The 25,963-nt window shown below is 42.3% G+C and overlaps 1 protein-coding gene across 2 annotated transcripts in view; it reads left to right on the top strand.

Annotated features, from left to right (window-relative positions):
* Window positions 1-9,475, top strand: part of rrp15 (ribosomal RNA processing 15 homolog) — a 68,483-nt gene extending 59,008 nt beyond the window's left edge. For both annotated transcript variants that reach the window (XM_033638810.2, XM_033638811.2), the window contains exon 5: window positions 7,558-9,475. In XM_033638810.2, the coding sequence (XP_033494701.1) occupies window positions 7,558-7,707 (150 nt within the window). In that variant the 3' untranslated portion in view covers window positions 7,708-9,475. The remainder of the gene's footprint in view (window positions 1-7,557) is intronic.
* Window positions 9,476-25,963: the final 16,488 nt, after the last annotated feature.

Below are 25,963 nucleotides of genomic sequence, written 5' to 3'. Positions count from 1 at the left end.
TTTGTGCTTTGATGCACCAAGATGGCTCAACAGTGCCCCCTAGAATATTTCAATTAAGCAGCCCCCAAAGCTGCTTTGACCTGCATGTATGAAACTTGGTAGGCACCTGTAACACTCTATTACGTACAAAAAAGTCTCTTGGAGCCATGCTCCAAACCCAACAGGAAGTCCGCCATTTTGAATTTACTTGTGCCACTTTTGTGCGTTTTTGCCCATTTCCAGGGCTTGTAAATTAACGAACTTGTCCTACAGATTTAATCAGATTGGCTCCAAACTTGGTGTACGTAAGCGTGACTACGTTGTGACCAAAAGTTATCACAGGATTTGCCCAATGTTGAATGGCACGCCCGCTGCCGAGCGTTGAATCTTGAGGTCTCGCCATGAAAAATGAAATTGCTGTAGCTCTGGCATAAATGGTCCAATCTCCACCAAACTTCACATGATTCATATTAGTCCTGCCCTGAACACATTTTCATTACCATATTGCCTGATAATCATAGCGCCACCTAGTGTCGAAAGGAAGTACTTCTTATCAGACACTTATCTTTGGATTAACCTGAAATTTCAATGCTGTGGTCTATATTTGATGTTCACAAACATGACATATCATTAGTGTCTACGTGTGCTGCAGAGGGATTAATTTTGATGTCTCGCCATGAAACAGGAAATTGCTATAAATTTGGAGTAAATGGTCCGTTGTTCACCAAACTTGACATGATTCATATTTGTCCCACCCTGAACACATTTATATGACAATATTCTGTGATAGTCATAGCGCCACCTAGTGGTGAAAGGAAGTACTTCTTACCAGACACTTACCTTTGGATTAACCTGAAATTTCAGTGCTGTGGTGTGTATTTGATGTACACAAACATGACATATCATTAGTGTCAATACATGCTGCAGAGGGTTTAATTTTGAGGTCTCACCATGAAACAGGAAATTGCTATATTGTTGCCGTAAATGTTCTGATCTCCATCAAACTTCAGATGATTCATATTAGTTCTGCCCTGAAAACATTTATATGGCCATATTTCCTGATACTCATAGCGTTACCTAGTGGTGACAGGAAGTAGGTCTCAAACACTTATCTTTTGATTTATCTGAAAGTTAAATGCTGTGGTGTATATTTGATGTACAAAAACATGATGTATAATTACTGTGCTCTCCAACTCCCTCTAGTGGAAAGAGGAAGTGATACAAAATGTGAAATATGTCATTCCAGCACTGTATCAAAGATATGCAAAGTCACTCCTGCATGCGATGTCTAACTTTGACAGAAATGAATTGACACGTCAGAAGATGTCCTGCCAGCCCCCCCGAGTTGCGTGAAGGTGCGAGGGCCCGTTCATCGCTGCTTGCAGCTTTAATTATTATTATTTCTCCAAATGAATTGCCTTTTTGGGAGGCTTAACATACCCGAAAACTTATGAAACTTTGCACACATCTCAGAACTGGTGAAAAATTTGATATTTTAAGGGTCTTGTGCGCCGGTTCCAAAAAATAGCTCAGTAGCGCCCCCTACAAAAGTTTGAGGAAACAGCCCCTGAAGCTAGTTTAACCTACATGTATGAAACTTGGCAGGCTTATGTAAAGCTCAGAGACGTACAAAAAAGCCTCTTGGAGGCATGCTCTAAACCCAACAGGAAGTTGGCCATTTTGAATTTATTGTGCAATTTTGGTGCATTTTTGCCATTTCCAGGAGTCCTAAATGAACGAACTAATCCTAGAGATTTCATCCGATCGATTTCAAACCTTGGTCTGTCCCATCCCAAGACCTTGAAGATGAAAAGTTGTCAAAAGCTTGAGTTTTCGTCAATGCGTGTGTCCGTGGGATCGTGTCAAAGTTAGGGGTCTCGCCACTAAACAGGAAGTAGTTTATAACTCCAGCATACATGGTCCAATCTTCCCAAAACTTCACAGGATTGATGACAGTCCCGCCCTGAACACATGTACGGAGAAATTTTGAATCACCGTCATAGCGCCGCCTACTTGCAACAGAAAGTTACTTTGTTCATTCTATGATGTACTTCTTCTAGCAGCTTAATCAGACCCACCTCAAATTTGCTGATAAAAGTCCTAACACCTTGATGATGCTCAAAAATGAAGCTCTTGAGTTTTCATCAGACGCTGTCACCTTGGCACCGCATTTTTCGCCATCAAACACAATGTTGTTTTGAAGGGACAAGGGATGCTTGGAAACTCAACAATCATGGCACACACATCAGAGTTCCCAATTTGTGTTGTCCGATGTGATTTTTGTGCTTTAATGTGCCAAGATGGCTCAACAGCACCCCCTAGAAAATTTTAATTAAGCAGCCCCAGAAGCTGATTTGACCTGCTTGTATGAAACTTGGTAGGCCTCTGTAACACTCTAGGACCTACAAAAAAGCCTCCTGGAACCATGCTCCAAACCCAACAGGAAGTCCGCCATTTTGAATTTACTTGTGCCACTTTTGTGCATTTTTGGCAGTTTCCTGGTCTTGTTAATTATCGAACTTGTCCTACAGATTTTATCCGATCGACTTCAAACCTTGGTCTGTCCCACCCCAAAGATCTTGAAGAAGAAACCTTATTTGAAGCTTGAGATTTCATGAAACTGTGTGACCGTGGCAAGGCATTTAACTTCCATGTGTCGCCAAAAACAGGAAGTGGTTTGTAACTCCAGCATTCATGGTCCAATCTTCCCCAGACTTCACAGGATGGATGGCAGTCCCACCCTGAACAGGTCTGTATGTCAGTATTTAGTGACGAGTACAGCGCCACCTAGGGGTGACAGGAAGTACATCTTTTCAGACACTTATTTTTTGATTTACTTGACATTCACATGCTGTGGTCTATATTTCATGTATAGGAACATCACAACTGATGCGTTAGCCTGCGTCCTGCCAGCACCCCCGAGCTGCGTGAAGGTGCGAGGGCCCGTTCATCGCTCATGGCAGCTTTAATTTCCTTTGTCTTCTTTGTGTTTAAAAGAAGACAGCTGGACCTACACCATTCTGCAAACTGGTCTGCCCAGGCCCTATAGTGGGTCTCATCATTATCCAGTATTAATCCCACTATTGCTGTATCATCAGCAAATTTGATTGTGACATTCTCAGGTGTGTTGCTTTTGCACTTGTTTGTGTAGAGGGTAAATAATACTGGTGAGATTATGCTCCCCTGTTTGGCTCCAGTATTAGTTATAATAGGGGAGGATAGAGCTAAATGAAGCTCTGTCTCTACCCTAACACACTGCGCTCTCTCAGTATGGAAGGACCCATCTGATCATGTTTGCATTTACACCTAAATGCAACAGTCTTTCCATCATAATGTTGGGCCTGATAGTGTTAAACGCGGAGGAAAAATCTATAAATGGAACCTGAGCATATCGTTTAGGCTTGTCCAAGTGGTAGTAGACATTATGGAGCATGTACAGTGGGGCGTCATCTGTGCTCCGCTTATTTCAACAGGTGAATTGTAAGGGGTCAATATTAAATTGCACATCACTCAGAACATGTTTCAGAACAATCCTCTCTAGACTCTTCATTATAATTGATGTAAGGGCTACTGGACAATAATCATTTAAAACAGATGGTTTTGCCACTTTTGGCACTGGTACTATAAGTGAGGATTTCTAGGCCTTAGGAATGTAGTGTGTGTCTAGGGACTTTTGAAAAAGCTGCCCAAAAATAGGGCTCAGTTGTTCGCTACACTCCTTCAGAACCCTTCCTCTTATTTGATCAGGGCCAGCTGCTTTTTTGGAGTCAATTTTATTAAAAATTCTACGCACCTCATCAGCTGTTACAATTGGGGGAGTGCCATGTTGTAGTTTCTGTCTAATGACATTACGCTCTAAGGAGAAGTCTGTTGTATCAAATCTTGCATAAAATACATTTAATTTAATCATTTGCAAAGGATTGATCATCCCCATTTGTACTTATGTTTCTTCTTCTCTTCCTTTCCTATCATTGTATACATCGTCTGCCTTGCATGCTTGAAATCATTTCCCCTCATTTTCGTTTGTATTTCTGTTTAATCATTTATCTGTCTTACTCTTTTAAATAGCTTTCATTTTAAACATGTCCACCTGTTCAAAAGCCCTCTTTTTCCTTTTCAGTGCTAATTTTAATTCTTTATTGACCCAAGGTTTGTCATTTGAAATACCTTAAAGGTTTTATCTGGAATTACGCAGTCCACAAATAACCGAATGTAGTCAGTCACCACTGAACTTAATTTCTCACTGGGGTCTAAGAAAGTGTCCCACATAGTATAGTCAAAACAGCCTTTAAGGCATTCAACAGACTCATCACTCCATTTTTTGATTGTCGTTATATCCAGTTTGCTGGACTTGAGCTTCTAATACTGTGGGGCGAGCTGGATTACGTTGTGGTCCGAGTCCCCGAGCGGTAGTTTTGGGTAGCCCTTGTAAGCGTGTTTCATGTTTCCAAAACATAGGTCAAGTGTATTCTCCCTCCTTGTCGGGCACTTGACATATTGATGGTAGTTGGGCAGTACGCTTTTAATGGAGCACCCATTGAAATCTCCAAGAATAAACTTTGGCGTATCAGTGGCGATGTTTTCTAGTTTAGCCACTGTATCGTATATCCTATTCGCCGCGACCCTGGAGCGGGGATGAATATATACAACAGTGAGAAACACTTGTCCAAATTCCGGATGTTGGCCAAAATGACTGTAGGTAGAGGTGGCTTGGTCCCCCATGCGCGTACTCTACTCCTCCGCGCCGGCCTCTTTTCCTCCTCGATGTTTTAGTTTTCCTTTTACACTCCTCAGGCAGATCGACTGGGAAATTGCAGCTGTGCAAGTCTCTTAGTTGCCCAATCCCATTTGTTGTGGCGGCGGTCTTGCCTGGTGCGTAGCCTCCTAGATTCAGTGAATGAATGGCAGTCGGCAGCAACAGGGAGATTGCCAAGAAGATGAACAAAAGCACCGTTGTTATCTTGCTCGTCTTCTGTTAGATCGCCCCTTACTTAGCACAGACCACACGATAACGATGTGTAGGTCAGGGTTTGTGTGACGAGAAAAATGCAGAGACGAACTATAAACAAACATTTCAGACGCACTGCAGGCACTCGTTGCCGCAGTGCAACGCCGGAAGTGACAATTGAGGGATTCTCACAAATGGGATACCCAGAAGGCAATGTAACAACAGAGAGCCAAACAGTCCTACCAAACATAAGCCAGACAAAACGAAGGTAGAGTTATGGTAATAAGAGGACCAAAAAATGCAAGATGCAAGATGCAACATGTCAATATAAATAAATACAAGCAAAAAGACCAAAAAATGGCATGATCTACTGTGTCAAATGGTTAAGTTTCTCATTCACTGCACCTGCTGTTCTGCTGCTCCATCTGTAGAGCCAATGGCAGATTGGCCATCGAGACGTTCAGGACGAATCCCGATGGGCCGGTTACCAAGTGGTCTGGTGTGGGCCAGTGGGGCCGACCCAGTGGTCAAAGAAAGATAGGGGTTAAAAAAGACGAGTGAATGTCAAGCTAGTTGCCAGCTGTCAGTACTGCAATGCGCGTCCCTCCCATGTTGTTTGTTTGCTGTGAGATGTTCATAGGGAACGTACGTGTCAATCTTATGTTTTGATGCTTGAAGGTGGAGATAAGAGCGACCTCTTTGAATACGAAAGAGGCCCTCATTTTTCTTGAAATCTGATTGGCTCGGCCGCAGTCATCAGTCATTACTCATGGCAGACCAGGCTAGTTTGACCGTTATGCAAAAAACATGGATAAAGCCGGTAAAACAAGAAAGGGTTGCGTGGAAAAAACTTGCTGCTAAGGGCTAAAGGAATACAAGGCTCCATAGAGCTGTGACTCTCAGTCAGCCTGGCTACAGTGCTGAAAAGAAACCTGGGGTTGTTCTTATTTTCTTCTATTAAAAGATGAGTAATAGTTTGCTCTGGCATTGCGGAGGCCCCTCTTATACGTATTAAGACTGTCTGCCCAGATTAGACTAGATTCTTCCAGTTTGGTCAATTGCCAATTCCATTCAGATTTTCGCGATATTTGTTTTAACTTACGGGTTTGGGAGTTATACCAAGGAGAGAACTTTCTTTGCTTTGTTAAATTCTTTTTAAGAAGTCCTACAGAGTCGAGTGTTGTTCGCAGCAAGCCTATGGCGCTATCGACAAGATGATCAATTCAAGAGAGGTTAAAGTCGGTACCGGAAACCTCTGTTACTGAAGGACATGGTATTAAATTTAAAGACCGAGGAATCATTTCCGTAAATTTTGGGACAGCACTGTCTTAACATTATATTAACATTAGCTAACGTTAGTGAGTTTGTAATGTGCAAGGTTGGCTTTGGCAAATTGCGTATTTCTTCTAGGTGTCCGGTTCAAGAGGCCAGCTAGCCTACTAGGTATTGCATTAAGTCAGTATAATTTAAACCTGGACTAAAAGAAAATATATGCTTGCTTTTTTCCTGTGGATGCATGCGATTAAGGTTAGGTGGTGCTCCCAGTCCCAAGGACAATGAAGCTGAGGGACAGACTAACCCCAGTCGTGATGAGGAGGATGAGACCAGAAATATGGCAGGTGCAATGTGAAGGCATAGCCTACTATGCATTACATTTTAGCCAGAGGAAAACCTTTTTAGTAGTATTAAGTGGGATTTTTTTTGTTGTTGCAATAAGTTGACTAAACGTTGACTATAGGGCCCATTGCCCATTTATACCTCCTTAGTTCATGGCTGTGAGCCATGGAGATATAAATTGGGCTTATGTTATACAAGAGCAGGGCTGGACAGTGCACAGCAGACAATTATATTGTGCATAAAATTAGATACATTAGGATAGAGTCATGTGCTCTTATTTTAAGTTGAATATAAGCACATAGCCATTTGTGGCTAATTCATTATTGCATTTATTTTGTAGTCTGGAATTAAACAATAACTGCTGATTTTCTTATGCAGTTGATTCTGAGGACAGCGTTTGTGTAGTGTGTATAAGTATATAGAGGATTGTAGGTAGAAACGGCCGGTGTGTGAGCCAGTGTGGGGGCCGGTGCGCCTGAATGTCCCGGGCTGAATTTGTGTCCCAATCCGTCCCTGTGTAGGGCAAATTATAATCAAATGATAAATATATTCTTACGGTGCACTTAATGAACAGTCCAGCTCCAAAAATAGAAAATCAGAATATGGTGGTGGATGTTTAATCGTGGTGGCCCACCACAAATAAATGAGTGTGGGAAACCCTGAAAAGATAAAGAAAAAATAAACCAGCACAAAAACAATAGGGCTTGATTTCTTAAATAGTCTCCGCTCTGGGCCTTTGCTGCTGTTTCACTGTGTAACTGCGGTCTAACTTATAATGCATCCTGTGTTCAATTATGTTGTGCACCAAACCAGTGAGAAAGAAAACAAATGTTGCTGTTTTATTTTGCAGAATGAGTTAATACATCACCTTTTCATGTCTCCTTCCAACAAACTGTGATTTCACTCAGTGCTCTCATGGTGTCACTGTTGCCTCATGAAAGCATTGATGAGACGTGAAGCAGAGCTAGAAGCTGGCACTGAGTGTGTGTGTGTGTGTGTGTGTGTGTGTGTAGGCTGCAGCAGCAGAGGAGAATCCCGCCTGGAGCGTCCTCACAGATGACTTCATGATGGGAGCCACCATGAAAGACTGGGACAAAGACAGTGACAAAGAGGACGCCCATACACATACAGCGGTGGGGGAGGAGGAAAGTGACTCAGACTGACACCATCCATAGAGTGCTCAGAGGGTGCTGTTTTTCTGTAGGCCAACACATAAATTAACGTCACCATGGTTCCCTTGTCAAAAAGCCAATGGGAGTTTTCCATTGGATTTGGGATTATTGCAGAAAATAAGCTATGTATCCCCATACATTTTGTTGGGCAAAATTTCCAGCCTTTTCCGTGACTTTTCAAGGACCCATAATAAAGATTTTTTTTCTTGCCCCATTTGCTTTTTTTAACATATCCGCTTCAAATATAGTTTCAGCTAGATGGCATAAATGAAGGGTGACTCAAAAACAGGGAGAAAATAAGGAAATGTACATGATGTTAAACAAAATTTTTGTACACATAAAAATATTTTAGAACTACGTAACATCAACAGCTACAGCTGAATTTGCTGTTATGCTACATAATGTGGATGGTTATTCACAGGTTATTTTAACAATTTAATTATACACAGAAAAATTTCATGACTTTTCCAAAATGTTCAATAGTTTTGACTTATTCCATGCCTTTTATGACACTTACATGTTTTGTTCAACAAGATAATCTGCACAGATGAACACTGCTTTTATGATAACCAAAATGCAACTGCCAGAAGTAAAGAGCTAACATTAGGCTATAAACGATCTACACTGCAGTGGCACAACTAAAGTGTCACTACCACAACAAGGCTGTAATGACGTGATGATGACGGTCTGTAGTCTCATTCAGCCATGTTAGCAATAGTCTTTTTTAAAACACATAAAAGCTTATAGCATATTTTGAGTCATAGAACAAATGTGAAAGTCGCTTCAGCTTGTGTTAACCACAGACCTTATTTCAGACATCTAACAAAAAAACCATTCAAAAAAAACATTGACTTTGACACAAGGGAACCGGGAGTGCTGAAATGCTAACTAATTTCTGGGTGTTAGGGCTCATTTCTGGGGCACTCATAATGAAGTGACAGTACAGCAGGCTGTGATGCCTTCAAGGACATTTTGGGGAGCAGAAACACTGACCTGCAGAGAACAGCTTCAGCCTCAGGACCATCCTTTGCACGTCTGCGTCTGGAAGTGAACGCGTAGGACAACGATGTAGGAGCCTACCCAATCTTGTCAGTTTGTGGACTACAGAGTATATAGGAAACATGGAAATAGTTCTTTACTGTTTGTATATGCAAGAAAATGCTTTTATAGCATCACACATTTTGATATTTGTTGGTGAATATATTGTACAGAGAAGGCAGAGGTTATTGACTGCACAACAAACTGTACCCTAAGGACGTGAAGAAAATATGTGGAAACAGGATGTAACAGAGATATTGAGCCTGGGGAGAGTGAAAGAAACTCCTGCCCCCCATCAGAGATTCCGCATCAGTTTGCGCTCATTTTGTCTATATATTGTTCTATAATTCAACAACCTTTGATGATTTACACTCTGTAAATAGGAATGTTTTGTATAGCACCAGTTGAGTTAACAGTCAATTTATATTCAGTGCTCTGTGGTTTTTCTGTAGACTGGACTTGTGTCTGCTCATAGAATTTCTTAGCTCTCCCCAGAACTCTTTCAAAGAACATATAGGATATGAGTGTTGTATTAACATCAACTTTGAAAAAATTCAAACCTGTGAACGTTGTCTCTATAAACCAATATCCGCATATGTATGCAGCATCTGTAGGCAACGCGACAAGATGTTAGTATCAAAAGTGTTCTGATTTCCTTTTGTAGTCAGAATAGTACTGATTAGAGTTCTCAATAAAATGAAAAAAAAAAATAAAAATAAAAGAAGCACTAATCAGCTTAGAACACACTGGCTATGTGGCCAGTGATCCGCACAGGTCTCCAGCGGAAAATGGACCAGCTCTCCACGCTGTATTTCCCCACCAGAGAGGCTCCCTGCTCCGGCCTGGCATGCAGCCTGGCTGCTCCCTTTGTTTTTCTCCTTGCCTGCTGAGAAGGAGAGGTAGCTACTGTGGCTACAGTGAAATAAACTGAAGATAATATCAATTATACCATGGTCTGGGTGAATACTCAATTCTGAGTGAGTGCAGGGTGTCCGTTAAGTAAGGGTTAATGCCTGACAAGGTGTCCATGATCAGGAATTAACCTACCACACCGCGCTGGCAACTCTTCTCTGCAATCGGGCTTTCCCCCTCCACCAAGACTCTCACATTTTTGGTGTTCAGTATAGACTTCTCTTTTGTTTTTGTTTTTCAGTGCAGTATAGTAGACATGTATATGTTTATTTTTGATAATCTGCATGGAGCACAACCACCTCAAGGCCACAATACATCAGCTACACTGCCTGTTTCTCCTGTTTTTTGTTTTTTTTTTTTGTTTGTTTGTTTATTTGTTTGTTTTTCCTCCTTCTTCTCCGCATGCACTGTCACTATATAACTCAGGACTTAAGCACCTGCCCCCTCCCCCTTGCTTGTTTCCTTACTTTCCCCTTGACACAGTTTGGTGTATCATGGCCCTCTCTGACTCATATTAGGAAGTTTTTCCAATAAAGGCTGTTAGGCTAGTCTCCAGGGAGGGTGGGTGACGGTCACAACCACGCATTATAGGTATAAAATACTTGACTGCAAGATTAACAGTGCATCAATCTTCACAAGAAGCTTACACCCTTTAGTGGCGCTAAGCTATGAAGACCAATTCATTGGTCGTTTTTAATTGCAACAAATAATTCATAAGCATATAAATCATATAAACACATTAACAAATTAACAATTGTTTCCTATTTAAAATGCTACATTACCATTAATACTGAAATTTGAAAGTGATATGGGTATGTCCATCATAGTGGCATGTGAACTGCCCATTTCGTTGTCTTCTTGGTGTTGGGCTCATCCTTCTCATCTTCTAAATTATTTAATTCTTCCAGTGTCACCTCCTTGTGCCGTTTCTCCCTTTTCATTCTCTATCCTCTCTTCTGCATCCCAGTCATCAAAATGATCAAATTCACCAAATGAAACGATAAAATCACTCACGATGCCTGTTGTAATCCGTTGCCTCTGCTCTCCGTTGCTATGATTACAAACTAGCAGTTGAGCCAGCGCAATAATTTAGAACCTGTCATCAGGCAATTTGACCGGAACGTCTTTTTAGCTGTCTATAACACCTTTTAACGGACACCCTGCAGCCAATCAGAATTGAGTATTCACCCAGACCATGGTATAAGCGGGTTAATGCCCTTCGAGGTGTCCATTATCAGGAATGAATGGACTTTGTGGAAGCAACCGTTCACGCCTCTGCGTCGTCCATTAATTCCTGATGATGGACACCTCGAAGGGCATTAACCCTTACTTAATCTATATATATAATATCTATAATGTATGTTTGTATGTATGTTTTAATTTAATTATCCACACATTTTTTCTTACCCACAACCCGAGCCCTACCCGACCTGGCAAATGTGCACACATTTTCAACCCAAACCTGGTCTGGCCTGCAGGGCTTTACCCTAACCCTAACCCATCAGGCTCGAGTTGAGCTTTAGAACTCTTGTATTAATTATGTTTGAGCGTCAGGTTAACACTCCATGTAGAGAGGTAGAACATACTGGTCAAGAAACAGTCTCGGAACCCATCGGTTATCATCTGACAACAGTTTAGCTTTTCATTATCTATGTTTATCCACCTTATTCCTAACTCCCATGATACCTTGCGTGAATTATGGGCCTGACTTCTGGGGCTGAACCAGAACTGTGCTGTGTCTCAGATGGCGTACTTCGTTAGTACACTTCCATGTAGTATACTATGTGCACTATGTACTTATTGGAGTAGTGTGCGAATTTCGGCAGGGTAGTGTTGTCTCAAACCAAACACTGCCGTTGTGCACTTACTGGAAATGACGACCGCAGCTGTTAGCTGGTTAGCAAACTAGCATCAGCATTTGCATTATCGTTCGTGGTACCAAATCATTACAGACTAGTAAATTACACCAGTAAACATACTGCTGGCTTATATCCGACAACAGTATAGGGGTGCTTAGCGCAAAACACACATGTATATTTGTACAATGCAGCAACGTTCACGGTCGCACAATCCTCAGCCGCCATTTCCAGTTTGAAAAGTGGTCCCTCCCCTTCGGCTAAGTAGCAAAGATGGCGACCATTGAGGGCGATAAGTGTCCATAGTTCCACACTCAACTCCTTGACCGTTTTGAGTGCACCATTGGGGTACTCATAGTGCACTGCATTTTTCCATACTTCACAGTGTGAACGCACTTATGCACTCAAAATATTAAGTTTAAGTATAGAAGTACACAATTTGAGACATAGCACTAGTGTTTTCTAGTGTTTTTGGTAACACTAAGCTAATGGTAGCTAAGTGATTGGGAAGTAAAGCGTGGAATACATGACTGGTATACATAACCTGTTAGACTTCAGACAGGAAAATGTGATCATACCTCTGTCATCTGTGACAGCCATCTTAAAGCATTGTTTGTTTTTCTTTTTAATCAAGCACATTAGCAATTAGCTTGCCTTGCTATGTTAACATAAACTTAAATTTAACAGAACTTAAGCTAGCATTCAGTACACATCTACTCCTTTCAAAAGAAGATTTATAATTTTGGACAGCTCATAAACAGACAGCCAACATTAAACATAAACGTAATTCTGACTTAATTTTAACTTAAGTGAATTTACATGATGTTTCCCAGCTAATGCTGCACCTGTCTGCCTTAAAGACACGGTTTACACATTTTTGTAACTGCTGATTTATGAAATCTGAGTTCGACTGAGTAAAATATGACTCCAAATTTAGCAGCAGATTTCAGTAATACCAGTAATATAAAGTAGGAGTAAAATAATTAACTTTAGGCTTTCATTCACTTTATATGATATGAAAGAAATACAATAAATCAGTAAGTCACTTTCAAGGAGACTGAATGTTTAACACAGAATTCAGTTTATTTTATATAAAATCAGGTGGGTTGAGAATACAGTCAGACAGTAAACAGGGATATCATGTACACATAGTGACAAATCTGTCATTCTCTGCAAATTCTTATGTATTTCTTCTCTGCTATGTCATGTGTTCTTTTGGTTTATTATTTCTCGATTAACATTGAACACACTGATGCTGAAGCCACAAATGAAGCTTAGTCCGGTTGTTAATAGGCTACAGTCATGGATAGCCCAGCAGCAAGCTGGAGCTCTGCAAAAACATTTTAGAAAATGCTAATTTAAATATTACAAGTTATTTAAATGTTAAAATACAGGGCTGTATTTGCTTAATTGGCTTTTAGCCACCATTATTAGCCACTGGGACCATAGACAGTCCATAGCCCTTTTACACAGAGATAGCGCTATAGAGCCCTACAGATAGAGTGCTATAAACTCCCTTCTTTATGCTTCCTTTGCAATTTTACACAAAACCAAACAGTGGTGGTATGCAGCTCCAGTGTGTGATTTTAGACAGCATGCCAGCATCACAGAGGCAAAAGAGGTGGGACAGGCATGACATGTAACACAACAACGTCAGCCTCTAGTGTGACATATACAGGGCTGCCAAATTAACAAAAACCTTGGAGTGAGATTCAGCAGGGCCGCCCACAATTTTGTCATTTAGGCCTACACATTCAATTTTTGTTTGTCAACTGATTTGGTAGATGTGATCCTGATCCCCCACATCCTAACAGATTTTTGGGGTGCCTGCTGGAGATGGATAGTGGTAGATGTGATTTTCTGCATTCTGGTGGGTTTAGGGGTAGCATTCTGTAGATGGGCAATACCTACATTCATTCAAAGCCACCCTGCCTTGCAGGGCCCTCACAAGTGAACCTGCATTCAGCTCAGAGTGGCTGAACTACCTAAAACCAGAAACTAGGACTTGCCTATGTGGCATATAGCCTATTACTTTATAGACACATTTTGGATTTAAAGCAAAATTCATGGTTGAAATGGTTGAATATATTTTGATATAAGATCTAACTAAAATATTATTTTGGGAATAATAAAATATTTTGTGTATTATTGTAGTCTAAAGAGCATTTCATGGTATATTTTTAGACTACACAAGTCTAAGAGTGCCTAGACCTAGGCCATTTGGCTTTCAGTTGGCCTGGGTTACAACCTACAACATTGGGGTACCAAAGGGATCTAGGCAACCATGACCATTGATACTCTTAAGGATGTGAATGACTTTCACATAATATTCTAATACTTGCCAAACAAAATAGAAAAAACACCAGAAATAACCACCAAATTTTATTATTTTCATTTTATAACAAGATAATGAGAGTCCACCAGAGTCTTTCAAAAAATATACAGTAGGCCCGGGCAATATGGCTGAAAAATATATCACATTATGACTTGATCATATTGATACTTATCAATAATTCTGAGGACCTAAAAATACTAGGAGAAACCAAGCCAAATTTAAACACTGTTTAACACTTAATGACCTTCCACTTTTCTTAATTTATCAACACAGGAGAAAACTCCAATGTAAACACAACAATGTAAAACACACAAATACTGTAAATAAATGAGAAACCACATTTCTCTAACAAATCCTGTTGCTAGACCCAGTGGTCCAGTCCCTCACATTGAATTATACGATTAAAACATGTATTGAACAATACGATGAGTTGTCATTTTACTGGAAAGTGCAATTTAAAACTAAGTGCTTTGCATTGCCCTGCAAAATAAAGTGCTTTGACAGCAATTCATGAATTTGAATTGAATTTGAATTGAGGTAGCAAACAGGAAGCAGAATTACTATTCGAATTTGAATTAGAGGAAGCAGAATTGAAATTCAAACAAATTCATTTACATTGTTTGATGGCCCTGAAGTGCAAACAAATTTACATCTCTGAGTAAAAATGTAGAATTTACAAGTTCAACTCAAATTAACATGAACTTAGTATTTCACAAGGTGCAGGAAAAAATGAAAAAAAATGTTTTTGTTATTCCTCTGAAGATTTTCTTTTTCTTTTTGATTGAGCACATGAAAGATGATGGGCTCTCTTATCATCAATATGATGTCCTCCCATATACTGTATTGTATAAGAGGGGCCTCCGCAATGCCAGAGCAAACTATTACTCAGCATTAATAGAAGAAAATAAGAACAACCCCAGGTTTCTTTTCAGCACTGTAGCCAGGCTGACTGAGAGTCACAGAGTTCACATCACATGGAGTTTCCTCCATATGTGGTGTGAATGTTACCATGCACCCCATGATTTGTTTTTTGCCCATTTTTATCAGATTTTCATAATTACGCAGTTAATTTTCTTAACCAGGAGGTGGCAGCATAAGCATACATTTTGTTGTGTGACTAGGTGGAATTAGTTTAAAATTCAATGAATTTCAAGTCCACTTCCTGTAATTCCAATTCAGATTCAATTAAATTCAACATCCTGTGACGCGGAGCCAATTCAATTCCATTCCAATTCATTCATTGAATTAAATTAAATTTAAAATTCTGAATATTGCACAGCCCTGTTTGACACTGAAAAAAAGGATGTTGCTGGCAAGGACTTTCTTTAAAAAAACGTAAATTCAAAATCAGTGTTTGCTGTTATACTGGGGTGTGGCCTTCTTTGGGGCCTTGATGTTGTCCTTTGAGGGATCCCACTTATAGCAGGGCTCTAGGTCTGTCATTTTCACCATCATAATGGAGGACAGGGTCCCATCCAGGGCCAGGCTGTTGCAGACTTTGGTTTTCTTCAGCCCAACCACAGAAAAAAACAGTTCTAGGTCCTAGGGATTTAGTCCGATCAACTTCAAAGTTGGTACAGATCATCCTGAGAACATGCTGATCAAAAGTTATTAAAAGCTTTTTGCTATGTCAAGGGGCGTGGCCACTAGGGCGTGACAAATTTTGGCGAATTTTGCCATCGAATTTCGAATGGCTCTCCCACCCACATACTTGATCTCAGCAGCTTCAAACTTGCTGGACACGATGATGGCTCCGCCCCAAACACCCCGACATGTTAATATCCCACCTTACTCATAGCGCCCCCGTGGTAACAGGAAATGACCAGTTTTTACTTTAACATGTACTAATGCCACAAACTTGACCGCATCAACTTCATTCAACTTCTAATGCATGCAGAATAAGTTGGTGAAGCTACCTTATGAACGCTGTGAAGCGACGTCTAATGGTGTCCATGTGGCGGCGTGGCGACTATCGATCCCTTGTCACTAAATACGTTTGGCAATTTGATGGCTTCAGCGACCTCATCTCCTCATGAAAACTGATACACAGGTCAAGAATGGGAAGCTCTTACATCTGATAGGGGCGTCGCCCATGGGAGGGACAAAATGCCTCTATAGTGCCCCCTTGAAATTTTCAAAAACCCCTCCCCATAGGGTTTTTTTTTGGAGTTGGAACATGAAAATTGATACACATGTGTATGTTGTCTAGACGCACATAAAAGTCTCTGGCACTAAGGAAGGCGAGGACCCTCTTGTTTTTGCTGCGTGCGTTTATTAGTGACTGGGCCCAACAGCAGTGGACTCCTCACAAAGCAGTCCTCGCCAAAGGCGAGGACCCTCCCTATAGTTTTTGCTGCGTTTATTCCTACAGACCAGTCCTCGCCAAAGGCGAGGACACTATTGTTTTTGCTCCGTTTATTCTTTATTATTATTATTATTATTATTATTCTTTCTCCCGCCGCCTCTTTGAACTGGAATTTGACCCCCTAAACATGCTCAAAAACTCACCAAAATTGGCACGCACATCAGAACCGGTGAAAAATTTTAGAAAATCATGACATTAACCCCTAAAGTGCCAAAATGGGCTCTCTAGCGCCACCTAGGCACACAAAAATGGCCGCCACAGCCTGTAGGAATGTCATAGAAACATGAAACCAAAAGTGGCGTGTTCGTCTCATGAAGACCTAAAAATCACGCGCTGACACCCCTGACCTAAATCCAACAGGAAGTGAGCTATTTGCCCTTTCAAAGTAAGATTTTGCCTTAAAACTGCCTTTCCTAAAAAATCTTCTTCTCATACACCGCTTATCCAATCGGCTTCAAACTTGCACAGATGACAGATCAACTCGTTCTAATCAAAAGTTATTCGTAACTTTTTCATTACTCGCTTAGTTTGGATTTTATGGCCTCCATAAGGTGAGATGTCAGAAAAACGTCCTGGCGATCCTCGAAAGCTGTCCCATAGGAAATGAATGGCAGCAGGGGGGAGAAAGAGACCAATCTTAGGGCTTTTTCTAGCATTTACAGCGTCTCCATACTTTGTGCTACAGACTCCATTCCAACTCTCAAATGTTGCCACAGGTCTCATCTATTCACTCATGTTTTCATCTTTTTCATATCTTTTACCATTTTTCATCTGTGCCTCTCAAAGTACCATGAGCAAAAGTGGAGAAATTCTCACTTTACAATGGGTGTGTATTGCACGGAATGCTGTGAGCTAGAGTGGAGAGGGCTCTAAAAATCGTCTAAAACTTTTGTCTTTAACTCGCTGCCATGGCCACAATTTTCAGTGTAAACACACAATTTATACCACAAAACGTAGGAAAATTTGTCCAGCTCACAGATATGTTGACATGGAATCTCTCACACATACACATTTTTGCTGAGTGGCTCCAAAGCGAAGGGAGCGCTGATTTTTTTTCTCATTCACTCCCATGTAAACTCAGAGGAGAAATTTCTGGAAACAGCTGGGGTGCAACACATTTTAAACTCGCTCCCCTGACCACATTTTTGACTCGAGAAATATAAAACGCGACACGTGCGTTCACGAGACGTGGCTGTCTCTCAAAATCACTTTATTTTCTTGCTTGGACCAACGGTTTGGGTATGCGAAGCATTTGTTCGAGGAGTTAAATCCCTTTATAAACAGCCTTTGGTGATCTGCTTTCCTGACGTGTCTGTGTCTGCCACAGGTGCGGGCAAGTCATTAATCGCCATGACAACGGCTGCACACACAGACACAGCCACAGGGTTCTCTGGTCTGTGTGTCTCACAATCTTTAAAGGACAGATTACAGCAGCAGAAACTTCATTTGAAACAGAACACACACATTATTAACCCCTACAGTGCCAAAATGGGCTCTCTAGCGCCACATAGGTGCACTAAACTGGTCACTGCAGCCCGTAGGAATGTCGTATCAAGATCAAACCAAAACTGGAGTGTTCGACCTACAAATAACACGCTAACACCCATGACCTAAATCCAACAGGAAGTGAGCTATTTGCCCTTTCAAAGTAAGATTTCCCCTCAAACGTGCTCTTAAAAAAATCTCCTCCTACACCGTTTATTGTATCGGCTTTAAAGACGCACACATACCAGTTCAACTGCTGCTAAACAGATCTTCTGTATAACTTTATCTCTCTCACGATCACATTATTTTGATGATTGGACCAGCGGTTTGGGAATGGGAAGAACTTCTTCGAGGAGTTAAATCTCCACTAAAACAGGTCTCTCTGTGTTCTGTCTCTCTCTCTCTCTGCTCTTCTGCCAGGTGCACCTACTTCATCACCATGGCAACCGCTGTCACACACAAACTCACAGAAACATGGTGTGTGTGTGTCTAAATCTTACATGCAGACATGACAGGGGCACAATCTCCATTTTAACCCTTTAGGTGCCAGAGTTTATTGAGGAAAATATTCCATTTTCATTTCAACATTTCAAAAGGCTGTGGCTTGAAAGTGGTGAGAGATAAAGGCATACTGTAAATGAGAAAACTATTCATCATGACCCAAAGTTTGTCATGGCATTAAATTAACTCATCTAATTTGCATATTGTAACTTCACTAGGCGACGGCCATATTGGATTTCATACATCTCAGTAAAACAACATTTTGAACATATTTACACAGTAAATTTATTTTGTTTTGTGTTGTTTTTGTTGTCTCTTACTCAAAATAAAGGACGAGGAATCTGATGGGAATAAATTCACTCATCTAATTTGCATATTGTGACATCACTTATCCATACCTACAGCTACAGAAAGCATTCAAACATCAAAACGTTCAGCTCTGTAAGGATTTTCTGATGTTTGTGGCAACATGTTTGATATTTCTAAATAATTCACAGTGACGACATAAGCTGGGGGCCGAAACGGGTGTGAGTGTGAGGTCCCGCCAAACGCTGCTTGCAGCTTTAATTATACATTATTATTTCATAGCGTGGGGAATGCGCAAGCCATGTGTTTTCCACTAGAGTCATTTGATGGTGTATTTGATTAGTTTTGAGGGAGAGAGTGGGCTGTACCATTCACCTCCATTTTGTGCACTGAGCAGTAGGCAGCTCTGTCCCACCGATCTCAAAACAGCAGGCACTGACAATTAAAGGTAATGTACCTACTCATATGACTATAGGGATTACGGCAATAGGCGAATTTGCCAAAATGTCTAACTATCCCTTTATATGTAACATTGCTTTCTTTTCATATTAGCCTTTGAGAAAGTCACTAAATGCTGATCGATGTTTTTAATAATTGGGTGAACATGAAATTTAAAAACAGACCCATGATTGCTCCTCACTTTGGTTTTATTCATATTCCACATATTAAACAAAGTAAAAGTTTACTCAGTCGCTATTTCAGCTTGAGTAGCTTTTACCACCAACAGATGCTGATTACCACACATCTAGTCTCCTAACATCCTGTTGTGTAGATGAACATGTGGAAAAAAAGCACAAGTGGTGGTCACCTCCACCTCCACCACATCTAACAAAAGGCAGAGAAACTGGTCCTGAAAAATAACTGACGACTGATTGTTGTTTTTGTATCTGTAGAATTTGTTAAATTACAAGGTGTGGAAATCACAAAATCGACGCCAAAATGAAAAGTTTGAATCAAAATGGCTGACTTCCTGTTTGGAGTAGACCATTGGTGCCAGAGACTTTTTTGTGCGTCTGGGCAACTTACACCTATGTACACATTTTCATCTTCCTACTCCAAAAAAAACCCCTATGGGGAGGGTTTTTTGAAAATTTCAAGGGGGCGCTATAGAGGCATTTTGTCCCCCCCATGGGCGACGCCCCTTTCAGATGTAAGAGCTCGCCATTCTTGACCTGTGTATCAATTTTCATGAGGAGATGAGGTCGCTGAAGCCATCAAAATGCCAAACGTATTTGGTGGTGAGGGAGGCGGCATAGTGGCCACGCCCTTTGACATAGAGAAAAGCTTTTAATAGCTTTTGATCAGCATGGTCTCTGCATGATCTGTAAAAAATCTGAAGTCGATTGGATGAAATCCCTTGGACTAGTTCGTTAAAATACAACGTGGAAATCACGCCAAAATGACAAGTCAAAATCAAAATGGCCGACTTCCTGTTTGGAGTAGACCATTGGTGCCAGAGACTTTTATGTGCGTCTGGACAACATACACATGTGTACCAATTTTCATGTTCCTACTCCAAAGAAACCCCTATGGGGAGGGGTTTTTGAAAATTTCAAGGGGGCGCTATAGAGGCATTTTGTCCCCCCCATGGGCGACGCCCCTATCAGATGTAAGAGCTCACCATTCTTGACCTGTGTATCAATTTTCATGAGGAGATGAGGTCGTTGAAGCCATCAAAATGCCAAACATATTTAGTGGCGAGGGATCGATAGTCGCCACACCGCCACATGGACACCATTAGACGTAGCTTCACAGCGTTCATAAGGTAGCTTCACCAACTTGTTCTGCATGCATTAGAAGTGGAATGAAGTTGATGCGGTCAAGTTTGTGGCATTAGTACATGTTAAAGCTGCTGAGATCAAGTATGTGGGCAGAAGAGCCGTTCGAAATTCGATGGCAAGAAAACGAAAAGTCGCCAAAATTTGTCACGCCCTAGCAGCCACGCCCCTTGACATAGAGAAAAGATTTTAATAACTTTTGGGTCCACCTTTAAAAAAAAATTGATGCTCTTCGCTCAACACAAAATCCTTCCACTCCCTGCTCCGAGCCGCTCCGCTCACATGCTCTGCCTGCGATAGCGTTCCTTCACACACTTTGTGTGAATCAGTCTATCACTGAAGGAGCTCTCCAGAGCTTTTATCTCCTCCTGCAGAGGATGGGAATCATTAGTCCTCAGAGATGACAGCTTGGCTGTCATCGTCCTTTCTCCCACCACCTGCACAGAGTCCAGAGAGCATCCCACGACAGAGCTGGCCTTCTTGATCAGCTTGTCCAGTCTCTTCCTATCTGCAGCTGAGACGCTGCTGCCCCAGCAGACCACTCCGTAAAAGATGGCTGATGCCACCACATTGTAAAAGAGTCTGCTTTGGCCTTTCCTGTATAGTGCTGTTATGTGATTAGTCCAGTCCAGTTTATTGTTAAGATGAACACCCAGGTACTTATAAGATGTCACCATCTCAATGTCCTTTCCCTGGATGTTCACCGGCTTTGGGGGGGGGAGTCTGCGCCTGCAGAAATCCACCATCAGCTCTTTGGTTTTACCCGCGTTGATCTGAAGGTGGTTCCTCAGACACGAGTCCACAAAGTCCTGGTTCAGTTCTCTGTACTCCCTGTTGTCCCCATCTGTAATGAGGCCGACTGTGGCAGAGTCATCAGAGAACTTCTGCAGATGATAGGTGGGGGTGTGGTATGGAAAGTCTGCAGTGTAGAGGGTAAAGAAGAACAGTGCCAGCACCGTCCCCTGCGGGGCCCCCGTACTGCACAACCAAGTCGGATACACAATCCTGGGTCCTGACATACTGTGGCTGGTCCATGAAGTATTCCTTGATCCATGTGAGGTGATTAGCCACCCCTGCGTGCTCCAGTTTGTCCCTCAGAAGTGCAGGCTGTATGGTGTTGAAAGCGCTGGAGAAATCAAAGAACATGATTCTCACAGAGCTTCCGGGCTTCTCCAGGTGAGAAAGAGCTCTATGCAGGAGGAAGATGACAGCGTCGTCCACCCCAAAGCCAGACCGATAGGCAAACTGCAGCGGGTCCATTGAGGGGCCTACTGCGGGGCGGAGGCGAGACAGGACCAGGCGCTCCAGAGTCTTCATGAGCTGACTGATGAAGACTCTGGAGCGGTCTGAAGCTGCTGAAGTCTTTGGGGTGTGGAGTCTTGGACACTGGTACCACGCAGGATGTCTTCCACAGCTGTGGTACTCTCCCCAGCCTCAGGCTCAGGTTGAAGATGGTTTCAACTATCCCACACAGTTGGTCTGCGCAGGACTTCAGGAGCCTGGAGCTGATGCCGTCTGGACCCGCAGCCTTCCTCGTCTTTATCTTCCTCAGCTGATGTCTCACCTGACAGGTAGTGAAGGAAAAGCTGGAGCAGGGGGGCTGTGTGCTGGGGGGTGGAGGTGATGAGGTGGGTGGAGGGGTGGTGGGTGGTGAGATGTCCGGGGGAGCAGGGGTGGGGGAGGTGTCGAAGCAGTGTGCCAGGAGTGTAGGTGAGGGGGAAGGTGAAGGTGAGGATGAGGGGGGTTGCAGCCGTGATGTCTGGGCCAGGGGAGGGGCAGACTGATCAAATCTATTGAAGAACAGATTCAGATCATTCACCCACTGCTGGTCGCCTCTGGCCTGGGAGTCTGGTTGTTTGTGTCCTGAGATGGTTTTCAGACCTCTCCAGACTCCGCTGACGTTGCTCTGCTGCAGCTGTTCCTCCATCTTCTTTTTATATCCTTCCTTTCTCCGCCTGATGTTTCTCCGTAGCTCCTTCTGCACAGCCTTCAGCTCCTCCTTATTTCCAGAGTTAAAAGCTCTCTGCTTCTCCTTCAGGAGAGCTTTTATATCTGGAGCAATCCAGGATTTGGTGTTGGAGAAGCAGCGTACAGTCCTGGTGAGTATGGTGCTTTCCACACAGAAGTTTATGTAGTCCGTAATACATGATGTTAGACTGTCAATGTCCTCCCCATGGGAATAACTGAGAACCTCCCACACAGTGGTCTCGAAGCAGTTCTTCAGGGCCTCCTCGGCCTCATCAGACCACCTCTTCACAGTGCGGGTGGTTACTGGTTCTCTCTGCATTAGAGGTCTGTAGACAGGCAGAAGATGAACCAGGTTGTGATCAGCTCTTCCCAGGGGGGGCAGGGGGGATGAGTGGTATGCCTCCTTGGTGTTGGCATAAAGTAAATCCAGTGTTTTATTGTCTCTGGTGTGGCAGGAAACATACTGGGTGAAGGTGGGCAGGGTGGTGAAAGGACAGGTGTGGTTGAAGTCCCCACAGATCAAAAGGAGGGCCTGAGGGTGCTGTGTTTGCAGCCTACTCATAACAGAGTAGAGAATGTCACAAGCAGACTCAGCTTTAGCTGACGGGGGGGGACATACACTGCTACCATAATGACATGAGAAAACTCCCTGGGTAGATAATATGGTCTCATGCCAGCAGCCAGCAGCTCAATGTCCCTGCAGCAATGCTGTTCTTTGATAGTGATGTTCCCCCAGTTACACCATCTATCATTCACAAACACAGCCAGCCCTCCTCCTTTCCTCTTACCGCTGCCCACTGTCCTGTCGTGTCTGATGAGCTGGAATCCGTCCAGCGTGGCCATCGTGTCCGGTACTTCCGCGTTCAGCCATGTCTCTGTAAACACCAGCACGCTGCTCTGCCGGTACTCCCTCTGATGGCAAGTCAGCGCAGACAGCTCGTCCATCTTGTTGGGGAGCGATCTTACGTTCCCCATAATGACAGACGGGAGGATGGGTTTGTACCATTTCCTTCGTTGTCGGCGCTGCACTCCGGCGCAACATCCCCGTCTCCTTCTCTGCAGCTCGCTGGGAATATCGTGCCTCTCCTCGGGCCGCACCGCGGTGTGTTGTAGCTCTAACAGCTGGTCCTGGGTGTAAACAATGGAGCCATGGCTGGGTGCCGGGTCCCCGCACACGATCGTATCCATAGAAAAACAGGAGAAAGACCACTATAAAGAGAGCAGTCTTTGTCTCCATAACAAAACAGAACACAAGTACTAGCTAGCCAACTGAAAAAACTCCAAGTAAGAAATTTAAATGAAAAACAAATTGAAAGAAGCTCAGCAGTGAGCAGGAGCTGCTGTAACAGGCGTCCGCACTGGGGGTGTCATCAATCGTCTCATTATTTGTATCTTTTGGATATCCTTTTCAAATATCTTTGAAATATCTTGCATGTATATTTACTGTACAGATGGGACAATGGGATTGTTTATTGTTTGTTTGTTCATTGATGATATTGATATTCTACCTATCTTAATTTCATCTCTGTTGCTATATTTCTTATTCATATGCTTCAGTGGGAACGACTGTGATGAACCTACAGTTGCAATCAAATTTATTCAACCCCCATTGCATATTAGGCCTATTGGCAAAATATACAATTTCTCAGCTGTTTGCAATAAACAAATTACACAAGAACTGTTTAAGTAGTACAATGAAACTAATATTACAAGGGTTTTGATCCAAATTCAACACAAAATGCTACTTTTAATGACTACTGCAGTCTCAAAATTATTCAACCCCTTCATGACAAGCGTCTTCAGTACTTAGTAGAGCACCCTTTTGCTGTTATGACCTGCTGCAAATGTGATGCATAGCCAGACACCAGCTTCAGACAGCGTTCCTGAGGAATCTTAGGCCATTCCTCATGGCAGCAAAGCAGCCCCAGAGCATCACTGAGCCACCGCCATGCTTCACTGTAGGCAGGGTGTTCTTTTCAGCATATGCTTCATTCTTCTTCCTCCAGACATACCGCTGTTCTATAGGCCCGGGAAAGTTCCAGTTTTGTTTCATCGCTCCACAGAACAGAATTCCAAAACTTCTGTGGCTTATTTATATGGTTCTGAGCATATTGGAGCTGACTTTTCTTGTGCTTTTGGGTCAGTAGTGGTGTACGTCTTGGAGTCCGGGCATGGAGCCCTTCAGTGTTTAGTATGCGCCTTATTGTGCAAACTGAAACCTCAGTGCCTGCTGCCACCAAGTCTTGCTGCAGGTGTTTTGTAGTCACTCGAGGGTTTTTGACCACTTGCCTCCTCAGAAATCTGGTGGCAGCCGCTGATAGTTTCCTCTTTCTGCCACGTCCAGGTAGTGTCGCCACTGTTCCTTTAACTTTGAACTTGTGAACTATGCTTCCAACTGTATCTCTCGTAACATTCAGAGCTTTTGCTATCTTTTTGTATCCTTTTCCTTGTTTGTGCAAGGCAATGATTTCTTCTCTGAACTTTTTGGACAATTCTTTTGACTTAGCCATATTTCTAACATGCAATCAAACGTCGCTCTCAACAAACCCCTAGCCAGTCCAGTTATTTATGTGTTCTATCTCAAGCACACCTGAACTAATGAAGCCCTTTATTAGTTGCACCAGGTGTGCTTGAGACAGGGGGTTGAATAATTTTGAGACTGCAGTAGTGATTAAAAGTAGCATTTTGTGTTGAATTTGGATAAAAAACATTTTAATACTAGTTTTATTAAACTATTTCAACTGTTCTTGTCTACTTTGTTTATTGCAAACAGCTGAAAAATTGTACATTTTGCCAATAAGCCTAATATGCAATGGGAGTTGAATAATTTTGATTGCAACTGTAATTTCCCTCAGGAATTAATGAAGCATTTCTGATTCTAATGGCTACGTCACACATGACGTGTATGTACAGTAGGCCTACTGGTATATCTGAAATATTCCGTTGCCTACTTTACCCACCAAAACAGAAACATCTTGGAAATGTGGTCATGAAAGTCGTCAGGCTTGATTATAGCCTACGGTTTCCCAAAATACACATTATATGCAGAAGATGGAGCACATTTTGTAATATTTTAAGATGTCCTAAATTTAGATTGGTTGCCAGGCAACCTAACAACACAGCAACATTTAAGTTAGGTTTTGGGCAAAATGAATTATTCCAGGGTTTGATCGACAATGTGTAGTATGTAGTCAACCTACCGTCATAATATGTGGAAGACCCAGGCGTGGCAGGCAGTGCAAGGTCGGCATCAATTGTTGTGGCAGCTGTGGCTGAATTAAGCACCCCTGTCACCTGGTTAGCTGGTCTCTGACCCATCATGCTGTCCAGCAACTTGTAGGAATGGCATTTATCACCACGTCCAGCAGCTCCACCCAAGTCTTTTTTGGTGTCTCTATAATCCTTCTTCAGTTTTTTAAGTTTATTGATTATTTGGTCTGGTCTGGTCTTTCTTGTAGTGCTCTCTAGCTTTTCCTGAAATTGAGTCGATGCCCAAGTCGCCACCAAACACTTGGTTTCATCGGCAGACCACTGTATATTCTTCTTCTCCATAGTCTTATCTTTCCTACCTTCCTGCTCGTCTTGACAGCCTAGAATGTCACACGCCCACTTATGATGTCACGGTGCGCAAGGAAAAAACAATTATTTTGTGGTTCCGCTGGGAACCCACTTTTCAGGTTCCAAACCAATTATTTTTTCAGTC

Source organism: Epinephelus lanceolatus, chromosome 10, assembly GCF_041903045.1.
Source record: "Epinephelus lanceolatus isolate andai-2023 chromosome 10, ASM4190304v1, whole genome shotgun sequence".
Taxonomy (NCBI): domain Eukaryota; kingdom Metazoa; phylum Chordata; class Actinopteri; order Perciformes; family Serranidae; genus Epinephelus; species Epinephelus lanceolatus.
Note: the sequence above shows the minus strand (reverse complement) of the source record. Positions and strands in the feature narration are given on the sequence as shown.